This window comes from Ochlerotatus camptorhynchus, unplaced genomic scaffold, assembly GCF_037179485.1.
Source record: "Ochlerotatus camptorhynchus isolate MF236.1 unplaced genomic scaffold, CSIRO-AGI_Acam_v1.1 ptg000228l, whole genome shotgun sequence".
NCBI classification, from domain to species: domain Eukaryota; kingdom Metazoa; phylum Arthropoda; class Insecta; order Diptera; family Culicidae; genus Ochlerotatus; species Ochlerotatus camptorhynchus.
The window spans coordinates 414,118-426,790 of NW_027040718.1; the positions used below are offsets into that span (position 1 = coordinate 414,118).

At 38.0% G+C, this 12,673-nt stretch overlaps 1 protein-coding gene across 1 annotated transcript in view; it reads left to right on the top strand.

Annotated features, from left to right (window-relative positions):
- Scp2 (Sarcoplasmic calcium-binding protein 2) overlaps nucleotides 1-12,673 on the top strand; it is a 225,486-nt gene that overhangs the window by 194,650 nt on the left and 18,163 nt on the right. Inside the window, exon 6 of the mRNA XM_065225372.1 lies at nucleotides 9,123-9,258. Coding sequence (XP_065081444.1) covers nucleotides 9,123-9,258 — 136 coding nt within the window. The remainder of the gene's footprint in view (nucleotides 1-9,122; nucleotides 9,259-12,673) is intronic.

The window sequence follows — 12,673 nt, forward strand, 5'->3', positions numbered from 1 at the left end:
ACGTCGGAGTGTACGTCAACTGTATTGAAATGTATTAATTGTTTGAAAACGAATAAAGAACGAAAAACGAATGTTTGCTCTATAAATGACTTTTTGATCAGAAGAAAAGCAGCTTGCGTTTCAATAAATAGCAGCCAAGTTCCAGGAATGTGAATCAATTGGATTTTTTATACTTGAATATTGCGGGGTTGTCAACAAACTACGTAGCATTACGTCAGATTGTTGAGGAAAAACGTCCTCTTTTAGTTTTATTATCTGAAACTCATATTGTAGAAACTGAAGCTTTTGATCAGTATAGTATTCCGGGATATATTGTTGCTGCTTGTTTATCACATTCTAGACACACTGGCGGTGTTGCTATTTATGTCAAAGAATCAGTTCAATTCAACCTTCGTACCAACGAAGTTATTGATGGCAACTGGTTCTTGGGCATTACAGTTGTACGTGGCATGAAGATGGGTAATTATGGTGTTTTGTATCATTCTCCCAGTTCTAGTGACCAGCGTTTTGTTGAAGTTTTAGAGAACTGGCTCGAGACATTCCTTGATTCTAGTAAATTAAATATATTGGCTGGTGATTTTAATATTAATTGGCGTGATAACCATAATTCGAATCATTTGAAGCGTTTAGCTGAGTTTTTTAATTTAAAGCAAACAGTAAATGAATATACGCGTATTTCCAGGCACAGTAGAACTTTAATTGACCACGTTTATTCCAATGTTGATTCCATTTGTTCAGTTACGGATACTGATTTGAAAATAACCGATCATGAGACCTTAGTGATTAATGTCTTAGACCATGTTAACGATAACGATAATTTTGTAAAATTGAAGTGCTGGAGGAAATATTCGAATCGCGGCCAGTAGCTTAAATGAATCTACAGCTGTTCTTAATCACGCTTTGAAAACGTGTGCTAATCAACTAGTTGAGCAACAGTTTGTTTCTTTGAAGAACTCGAACAGCTGGTACAATTTGGATCTTTTGCGTCTTAAACGGAAAAGGGACAAATGGTACAAAAAGTTTTGTAGATCAAATAATGACAATCATTGGAATAGGTACACAATCGCGCGTAATAAGTATTCACAGTCGATAAAGAAAACTCGTTGTGAATATGTTCAAAAGAAGATTGATCAGCATCAAAACAACAGCAATGAGTTATGGAAAATTTTGAAATCTCTATTAAAACCTAGTAATTGCAAACCACGGTCCATAACTTTTAATAGCACATAAGAACAGTCAGAACAAGTAATTTCAGACAAGTTTAATGATTATTTTGTAGACAGTGTTTCATTGATTAATCAATCTATTGAATTGGTCGATGAACCTGACGAAATAAAACAGCCAGTTAATGGTAGTTGTAGATTTGAAGTTTTGCACCCAATCACATTAGATGAACTTAGAGTTATTTGTTTTTCATTTGGAAAATCGACTGGAGTAGATAATGTTACTGCTAGAGTTATTCAAGATTGCTTTCATGTCATTGGCCACATCTTGCTGGCCCTTATTAATGAATCATTACAAACTGGACATGTGCCACAAATTTGGAAGGAATCCTTAGTGGTTCCTATTCAAAAAGTTGCTGGAACGATTAAAGCCGAAGAGTTTCGTGCCATCAACATGTTGCACATATTAGAGAAAATTTTAGAACTTGTTGTTAAAGGCCAGCTGTTGGAGTATTTAAATAGTAATAGTTTGTTGATACCAGAACAATCGGGATAGGACGGGACGGGAAGGTCATTCTTGTGAAACCGCGTTGAATTTGGTATTAGTGAAGTAGAAAAATAACTTGGAGTGTAAAGATACGATTGTTGCTGTTTTTTGGATCTTAAACGCGCTTTTGAAACAATTTCTAGGCCCTTATTGTTGAGATCAATCAAGCGCTTTAGAATAACGAGTACTGCATATAAATGGTTTGAAAGCTATTTGTCTGACAGAACTCAACGGACTGCTTTTAATGATGCTGTTTCCAACGTGTTTCTAGTCCCGTGGGGAATAACCTTGGAGTGCTCAGGGAAGTGTATTAGGGCCCCTGTTATTTATTATGTATATTAATGACTTGCGACGTGTTTTACGATTTTGCGACATTAATCTTTTTGCAGATGATACTGTGATATTCATTGCAGCCAGTGTTGGAAAAGTTCGCGATATTTCACGAAGTTCACCAAGGGAAAAACTCGCGAGTCATAGGGAACTTTGATGAACTTTTCCATCACTGATTGCAGCTAAGGATTTAGATGATGCCGTTTTACACTTGAATGAAGATTTGTGTTCTCTAAGTAGATGGTTGAAGTATAAGCAGTTAAAATTGAATACAAGTAAAACTAAATTTATGGTAATTTAGCGGAATCGAGTAAATGAGAACGTCTCTGTTGTAATTGATGATGAGACTATTGATCGCGTTCGGGAGATTAAATATCTTGGCGTGATTATTGATGACACACTTAAGTTCAACTCTCACATTGACAATGTCATCAAGAAAATTGCCAAGAAGTATGGAATTCTATGTCGACTGAAAAACGATTTAACTTTTGCCAGTAAAATGCAGCTATACAAATCAATCATCTCTCCACATCTGCCCTTCCATTTTATTTCTGTCCAATGCAACACAAATTCGAAATTCTATGTACTTCGGTTGTACTGTACCAGGGAGGCAACTTCAAAATCATCTTCAGAACTTTGTCCTGAATCCTTTGAAGTGCTTTTTTCCTGGTAGTCCAACAACAAGACCATATTGGCACAGCGTAAAGCATGGCCGGTCTAAAAACTTGTTTAAATATTAGAAGTTTATTCGTCAGGCAAAGTTTGGATTTCCTGTTTATAAGAGGATACAAACATTTAATATGTTTGTTACATTTACACACTTAGAAATAACTACTTTTACACGAGATGTAATCCATCTTTGACGTAAACTATGGTACGTAAACAAGCATGTCATGTAAAATTAAGTGTTCCGAAACCGAAACATACGCAACTCGACGAAAAGTGCGTTTGATTGAATTGATTTTCTCCTTTCTTTCAACTGATTCTTATGTCACATGGGCCGCTTGCATGTGTCGGTCTCAGGACACCGAAATTTACATGACTTTTTCGTAGTGTGTAGCTTAAATGCCCTCAATGTGATCTTTAAAAGTTAATTTTTGGTCAAGTATTAATCCAAGATATTTCACTTGGTTTGACCAGGAAATTGGAACTCCGTTTATAGTGACTATGTGACTACTACTAGGTTTCAAAAACGAAGCTCTAGGCTTGTGTGGAAATATTATAAGTTGAGTTTTGGAAGCGTTGGGAGAAATCTTCCATTTTTGTAAATAAGAAGAGAAAATATCTAAACTTTTCTGAAGTCTGCTGCAAATAACACGAAGACTTCTTCCTTTAGCGGAAATGCCTGTGTCATCAGCGAACAAAGATTTGTGGCAACCCTGAGGCAAATCAGGGAGGTCCGAAGTGAAAATGTTATACAATATAGGCCCAAGAATGCTACCCTGAGGAACTCCTGCCCTAACAGGTAGTCGATTAGATTTGGAATTTTGATAATTTACTTGAAGAGTTCTGTCAGTTAAATAATTTTGAACTAATTTCATAATGTAAAGTGGAAAATTAAACTTTTTCAATTTAGCAATCAAACCTTCATGCCAAACACTGTCGAATGCTTTTTCTATGTCTAGAAGAGCAACTCCAGTTGAGTGGCCTTCATATTTGTTTGAACGAATTAAATTGGTAACTCTTAAGAGTTGATGAGTAGTTGAATGCCCATGGCGAAATCCAAAAAAATTGAGTTCGTATTGATGTGAAGCATCATTCTATTCAAAATTATTTTTTCAAAAAGTTTACTTATTGAAGAAAGCAAACTTATTGGACGGTAGCTAGAAGCTTCAGCTGGATTTTTATCCGGCTTCAAAATTGGAACAACTTTTGCATTTTTCCATTTATCAGGAAAGTATGCCAAATGGAAACATCTGTTAAATAATTTTACCAGGAAAGACAAAGTACTCTCTGGGAGTTTTTTGATGAGGATATAGAAAATTCCATCATCACCTGGAGCTTTCATATTTTGAAATTTTTTAGTTATAGACCTTACTTCGACCAAATCAGTCCCCCAGGAATCATCAAAAATATTTTCCCGAGAGAAAATATTCAGAAAATCCCGAGTAACCTGATTCTCAATAGGACTAGTAAGACCCAAACTGAAATTATGGAAACTCTCGAATTGCTTAGCAAGTTTCTGAGCTTTTTCCAAATTTGTGATCAAAATTTTACCACCTTCTTTAAGCGCTGGAATTGGCTTTTGAGGTTTTTTCAAAAATTTTGTGAGTTTCCAAAAGGGTTTGGAACTCGGGTCTAATTTAGAAATATTATTTTCAAAAGTTTTGTTCCTCAGGGCAGAGAATCGCTTTTTAATTTGTTTTTGCAAATCCCGCCAGATAACTTTCATGGCAGGATCGCGTGTTCTTTGAAATTGTCTCCTACGGACATTTTTAAGACGGATCAAGAGCTGAAGATCATCGTCTATTATAATTGAATCGAATTTAACCTCGCATTTTGGTACTGAGGCAGCTCTTGCTTCAACTATAGAAGTAGTCAGAGATTCAAGAGCATAATTAATTTCATCTTTGGTTTGCAAAGGAATGTTTGGATCGAAGTTATATTCCATAAATGTTCGATATTGCTCCCAATCAGCCCAATGGTAATTGAAAGTAAATCTGTTGGGATTAGAAATTATTTCTTGGGATATTTCAAAAATTACTGGAAGGTGATCAGAACCGAAGTCAGCATGGGTAACCAATTGGCTACAAAGATGACATGAATCAGTTAAGACCAAATCAATAGTTGAGGGATTTCTTGCAGAAGAAAAGCATGTTGGGCTGTTTGGATATTGAATAGTGTAATAACCTGCAGAACAATCATCAAACAGAATATTACCATTGGCCGACGCCGGTGGAGTAGTGGTAAGCGTGACTGCTTTCTAACACCCCAATGGGTCTGGGATCAATCCCAGCCGAGGTCGGTGGGATTTTTCTGAGGCATAAATATCTCTGGTCACGTCTTCCTTCGGAAGGGAAGTAAAGCCGTTGGTCCCGGCCCATGTGTGTTGTGAATGGGTGCGATATCCTACGCAGGTGTTGAAGCTGCCTTCCTTGCACATTCGGTTGCCGTCAATGGATGGCAATCGATGTCCGTCGGTGATTGGCACTAGATTGCGGAACAGAGACCGACGTTAAATAAAGGAAAAAAAATATTACCATTGGAATTGCTTTGAGCATTATTCCATGAGCGGTGTTTTGCATTAAAATCACCAATAATGAAGAATTTAGACCTATGACGGGTAAGTTTCTGGAGGTCACCCTTGAGAAAATTCTTTTTCTGGCCTACGCATTTGAATGGCAAATAGGCAGCTATAAACGTAAGTTGTCCAAATTTTGTTTCAACAGAAACTTCCAAAGTTTCAAAAACTTTGGTTTCAAATGAAGAAAGAATTTTTTGTTTGATTCGTCTATGAATAATGATGGCAACGCCACCACAGGGTCCATCAAGACGATCATTTCTATAAATCAAGTAATTTGCGTCCTTCTTAACCTTATGGTCAGGTTTAAGGAACGTTTTAGTTATAACGGCAATATGCACGTTATGAACTCTCAAAAAATTAAATAGCTCGTCTTCATTATCTTTAAGAGATCGAGCATTCCAATTTAAAATGTTTAATGCTTTAAAATCTATTACTGAATTTTAAAGTCATGACAATATTATTTGCAAATTTTACTCCAGTTTGAATAGCATCAAACATGGAGTTAGATTTAAGCATATCAGAAATCATGTCAATTAATGAATTCTGTAAAAATTCCATTTTAGGAGCAGTAATGCTTCCTAAGTCAAAATTGTCAAAATTTCCGTTAGAACGTTGGTTAGTATTTTGATTTCTACCCGCTGCAATAGCAGCATAGGTAGCTCCGTTAACTCGTTGAACATTGTTAGCAGCGAGGGGAGTAGGTACAGATGAAACATTTGAAGCAGGGGTGATATTTGTACCTACGGGTACGAATGTAGAATTTGTTCCTCGCTGACCGTTGTTAACAGCAGAGGAATTCGGTTAGAACGAGATTGTAGGATCGCTTTGCGAGTCTTACATTCCCAAAAATTGGATTTGTGGTTTTCACCACAATTTGAACATTTAAATTTCTTAGGATCTTCCTTCACAGGACAGTCGTCCTTTGCGTGAGAGGAATCACCACAATTCATGCATTTAGCTGGCATGTAGCAATTTTTAGTTCCGTGACCCCATCCCTGGCACTTACGGCACTGAGTGAGGTTTTGGAAATTTCCTCCAGTCTTCCTGAAGTGTTCCCACTTCACTCGGACATGGAGCATAAGGCTAGCTTTTTCTAAGACCTTAAGGTTGTTTAGTTCACTAGACTTGAAGTGAACTAAATAAAAATCATCAGAAATCCCGTTGCGCGAATCGCCAGGACGGGATTTCATTTTCATTTTGATTACTTGGAGTGGCACAACTCCAAGTAATTTTGCCAGTTCATCTTTGATCTGATCCAGGGATTCACCACTGGGCAGTCCTTTCATGACAACCTTGAACACACGTTCAGTTTTGTTGTCGTAAGTAAAAAAATTGTGCTTCTTCTCAGTAAGATACTTGAGAAGACATTTAAATCCGTCCAAGGTTTCAGCCAATACACGGCATTCACCCCGACGTCCAATTTGTAGTGAAAACTTAACTTTCACGAAATTCAAAAGTTCCATGTGAAGAGCATGGAAATCGGTAGTGGTTATCACAATAGGGGGAATCTTTTCCTTCTTGGCATTAAGCCGGGAAAGTTTACTAGAATTTTTCTTGGATGATGGATCATTCTCATCATCCGTGAGCAAATCAAATTGATTACTCAAATTAATTTCTTCAGAAGGGGGGTCAAGAGTTTGCCCCTTTCTTTTGCGTTTAGGCGCCATGGCGGCAGTAAATTTTTTATCCAAATCGACTTCCAAGCAGATTACTATAAGAATCTGAAGGATCGAAGGTGAATTTTCCAAATCGATATCCAAGAAGGATTACCTCGGGTAGGGTCCAAACAAGGATCGAAGAGGAATAAGAGGAGTTGAACAAGGTAGAAAATTTTTTACAGGTTGAGCACTGAAAAGTGCTGTTTAAATTTGTTGTAGCTTTAGGTAGTAGTAACACTTCCTTAAGCAAAAAGCAAATAGATCCGCACGGCAAGAGAGCACGATGCGGACTGATCTCTAACGGATTGTTTTATATGGATAGCTGTCATAATGGCTTTTTAATAATTATTGTAGCACTGCAAAAACTATTTCTGTTCGCCACGAGGGTGATGGTGGAATTTTAATATTTGATTTAATAGTAGATTTAAAAAAAAGTAGTCTACAAAAGTTTGAGCCTCGCGCGCGTATTACGGATATAGAGGACTGAATTTAACATTTGATAAAAAAAAAATGCAATTTTGAAGCTTATTTGAAAGATACCGTGAGTTACTAGTAGGTTTTTTGGCAAATGTTAGGGGTTCGTGAGCATTCCTGACATTGCTGAAAATTATGATAGCATCAGATTTCGGGATTGCTAGTGTAATAGGATGCTTTGTTGATTGTTCATTAATTCTTGATTGCTTGTAATACTTATGAATATTTTAAGTGGACAAAAAGGCGAACTAAAAGGTGGACGCCTGAGCTTTTCTACATTTATATCGCTGTGAAGCAACTGTAAACTCTAGAGGGAATTTATATCTGTAACTGGAACCAGTTCGATTTTGTTTGCCAACCTGGTTAAAATGTAATATTTAATTATCTTAAAGATAAATCGTCCAGCTCAAACCTTTGTAGGGGTAAGAGGTGGGATCATCATCATCATCATAATCATCATCATCATCATCATCATAAAATATATCCGCACGGCAAGAGAGCACGATACGGACTGATCTTGCTGTTTTAAACGCCACATCCTGCCACGGCCTGATCTCAGTGGATGTTGGAATACTCCGGAATGGTTCTGGATTTCGTGTGGACCACTATCTGTTGTTACATTTCCTCCCTTTTACGGTCGTTTAGAGGTTTTTAAGGAAATTTGAATTTGAGGTGATGGCAGCAATTTGATTTTTTGAAGTCGAAGTCAAGTACGCCCACAATACGAACAGCTAACAGCTAAATTCAATGAAATCCTTATCTGACCAACACTCTTAGCTACAATTCAATTTGTTGTTGTTCCTTGCAAGAAGAAACGAAGTTCCATCGAGTTGATTGAATTCAATTCAATAAAAATGCCTTTCGAGTGGCTTTGCCCCTTTTGAATCGCACAACTCAATAAATCGAGCAACCGCAATAAAGTTAACTTTTTTTGGTAAAGTTAAATTTTCCAAGAGCCGCACAACAAACAAACGGCAGCGTGACCAACGAAACTGCTTCGACGCTACTGCACAGGATGGGTTACGGAATTCATTTGAATTTTTATGGCTCTCACTTCACCCTTTGTTAGACAGTTTTTATTGAACGGGTTAGCGAACGATCCGACCGAGAACCGTCAACTTCGAATCGGCGTTGTCGTTGTTCCGTCATGGGAATGATAAACGCAAACCTTTCTCGACTGAAGATAACGATTAACGATTTCGTCGAGATTTATGACTAATAACATTATTTCGTAGCGTTCCGGTTTAAGGCTCTTTGCGGTTAATCATCGACGCAATATCGCTGAAATTGATGGTCGCCTTAGTCGCAAATTGCATCAGGGGGTTTTCATGCAGTTTGATGAAAAATTTTAGTGAAAAATAATTATATTCGGACTGACCGATTAACTTGAATTAATTGTCATTAGGATAGCAATGATATTACTCAAATGCGAACAGTAGATTTGAAATTAAAACCACTAGACGCAAACCGTAAATTCAATTTATTTTATTTCCCAGGAGAAGATCTACAAAATTATCTATTGCCTTTGCTAGAATGGGATTTTGTTACGTATCGCAGTCAAAGACAGACATTTAAATTAATTTTTTGGTCGGTTCCAACCTCATGCAATATCCTCAAGGTCAACAGTTTGATGGCTGCGCTGAACATTAATCTTCTTATCTCGTAACAAGTATAATTTTCAATCAATATTTCAATTTCCGTTTCAGGTACATGAACTTTATGTTTGATCTGGAAGATGCCTCTAACGATGGAAGCATCGACGCGGAGGAGTTTTCGATTGTTTGCTCAAGTTATGGACCGGACAAAAATGAATGTCAGGAGGCCTTCCGGAAGATGTCTCAGGTAAGAAGCTTTTGGTACAATCATAAGGAAAATATCAATTCTATGGAATCGTTCAATTTGTAGTTTTTCATGAATTTTAATGATCGGCGATTGGTATGCAATCGTGATGTGAAACAGCAGGATTGTTTTCCAAATCAACAAAAAAAAAACAGAGTAAAATGTAGTTAAGAGTCATCAAAAACCATTCGAATGGCCAGGATCCAATTCCTATTTTGTCCCATTTATTCATGAACCATTTTGTTTCATTTATATTCTCCTGAATGAAACCGCTGCACTAAGCTTTAATCGGTTCAAATGTCGTTTGAAATTCGGCCATCGATCGGCACAATCCAACCGGCTTTTGGAAAGAAAACAAATATACTCTACGTAGTTGGGTGGTTGCCCGCCTATCAGCAAACGTATTCCATTCGGTTCCATGTTCCTGCTCACGATAAATATTTATTGAATTTTCATTAAAATAACTCGGTCCCATCGTGCCCCAATACTGGAGAGGCTTAGCACCGTTTAGTGCACGGGTATAAATTGCAAAACGCGGGTGTTCTCTCTAACCTGGATTGCACGAGCAGCAACGCAACTGTCCAAATGTTCCAATGTCCGGTTTTGTGCCGTGTGGTGGCACTGCGCTGCTGGCTGCTGCGTCCCAATTGGCTCCTGGCCAAAAATCTGGCACGTTGTTTTATTCCTTGCGACCACATTGAGAGCTGCAGTAAAAGCAATCCTAGCAGACTCATTGAAATGGACACCCACCGCAGCTGTCCAGGGAATCGAGTGTTTTGTAGGCAGTGGCATCTGTAGGGGAGGCAATAAGTTCAAAGTGCTCCCGTGGGGTAAAGTGACGTTATAGTAGCCACGTCCCGATAAGCGAAAAAGTTCGCGATAGACTGATTCTAATCCGTCGATTATACAAATCGTGCACTACCAAGCGGTTATGCATGTGCTGTTAGACTTTCCATTAGTGATCATCTTTTAAACCACTGCTCAGCACATCCCTCATTGCTTTGAATTATATGCATGATTTTAAAATTATTTCATGATGATCGCATAAAAATGTGCAAATTTTAATATATTTATGAGGGGACACCTGTTGAGATCTCTAAAAAAGAGTATTTTTTTACTTAAACTAATCATGTTTGTATTACTTAATACGTGAAGTTAACCATTAAAATCACCAATAATGAAGAATTTAGACTTATGACGGATACGTTTCTGAAGGTCACCTCGAGAAATTTCTTTTGCTGGCCTACGCATTGGTAGCTATACACGTAAGTTGTTTAAATTTAGTTTTGACAGAAACTCACAAAGTTTCAAAAACTTTGATCTCAAATGAAGAAATAATTGTATGTTTCATTCGTCTATGAACAACGATGGCAACGCCACCACAGGCTCGATCAAGACGATAATTTCGACAAATGAAATAATTTGCATCCCTTTTAACCGTATGGTCAGGTTGATGGAACTTTTCAGTTATAACGGCGATATGCATGTTATGAACTCTAAAAAAGTTAAATAGCTCGACTTTATTATTCTTAAGGGATCGAGCATTCCACTTCGAAATATATAATGATTAAAATCCATTACTATGTTTCGAAGTCATTGCTATATTGTTCGCAAAATTAACTCCAGTTTGAATAGCATCAAACATAGAGTTAGATTTCAGCATATCAGCAATCATGTAAAAATTCCATTTTAGGAGCATTAATGCTTCCTAAGTCTAAATTATCAAAATTTTCGTTCGAATTATGTTGAATAGTATTTTAATTTTCTCCAGCTGCAGTAGCAGTATAGGTAGCTCTATTTACTACAAAACACAATGTTAGCAGCGAGGGGAGTAGGTTTAGATGAAAAATTTGATGCAGGGGTGATATTTGTACCTATGGGTACGAATGTAGAATTTGTTCCTCAATGTTCACAGCAGAGGATCGCTTTGCGAATCTTACATTTCTAAAAAGTGGATTTTTGTTTCGTGACCCCATCCCTGGCACTTACGGCACTGGGTGAGCTTTTTGAAATTTCCTCCAGTCTTCCTGAAGTGTTCCCACTTTACTCGGACTTTTAGCATAAGGCTAGCTTTTTCTAAAGCCTTAGGTTGTTTAGTTCACTAGAATTGAAGTCTCATCCTTGGAAATCCCGTTGCATGAATCGCCAGGATGGGATTTCATTTTCATTTTTATTACTTGGACAGGCTCAACTCCAATTAATTTATCTTTGATCTTATCCAGGGATTCACTGCTGGGCAGACCTTTAAAAATAACCTTTTTTTCCTTGATTTGTTTTCTGTGCTGAGCACCAATGCTACCGACGCCAGGGAGGCAGCTCCCACCTATCGACCCATCATCTTATGAACCAGGGACCAACGGCTTAACTAGTTGTAAGCGTGATTACCTCTCACCCCAGCAGGCTTGGGTTTAATTCCAGTCGGCGCCTTCGGGATGTTCTGAGGCATAACATCCCTGATCACGCCTTTCTTCGGGGGAAGTAAAGCCGTTGGTCCTCGGCTCATGAGTTGATGGGTTGATAGGTAGGGTCTTGGTTTGGGAGCTGCCTCCTTGACGTCAGTAGCATTGGTGCAGCGCACAGTGGCACAAATCTGAATAAAGACGGTCAAAAATATTTTCTACCCTTTTTCGACGTTTTAGAGACTGCGTGTCTTTGAAGAAGTTGCTCAAAATGATATACCGCATCTTTTTAAATACACACCTGAATAATATTTAAGCTAGTATTACACATCCATTGCTGTTGCATTGCATTGCTGTCGTCAGGGCTCTACCGTTGTATTGCGCTACCTTGAAATTTCATTGCTTTCCAGTGATTTTTGCAGTGCCGTCTTGTTCCTGCAAAATGAGTGTAATTTGTCATGCTTGCGCCAATGACATCCATGAAAAAACCATTGCCTGTCGTGGGTTCTGTAATGCGATATTTCACCCAAAATTCTGTCACTTGCCAAGTGAACTGTTGGATGAAGTTGGCCGGAACAGGCAATTATTCTGGATGTGTAAATTTTGTGCGAGTATAATTTAGACATTCGGCATAGTAGGAATATAAAGGTTGCATATGATGCTGGTCTAGAGAAACAGCTAAGTACTCATACGGAGTTGCTGGGGAAATTAAATCAAGAGATTCTGGAGGACTTGAAAATTGAAATTCGGTCCAATTTCACGAAGTTGACCAATACTGCTTCCATCACTCCAGTTTCCTCCAGACGGTCTGGTTTTATGTCAAGAACCATAGGAAGCCGGCGGTTATTTCCAAGAAAGGCCAATAATGTACCAAACCTAATGCGTGCTACTGGTGAATCTGTATCTCCAAGCCTAGGGCACTTCACTGTGCCTGCCCCGGTGGAAAAGTTTTGGATTTACCTATCTCGGATTTCTCGTGATGTTACTCCTGAGGAAATTGGTGAGCTGGCCAAAAATCG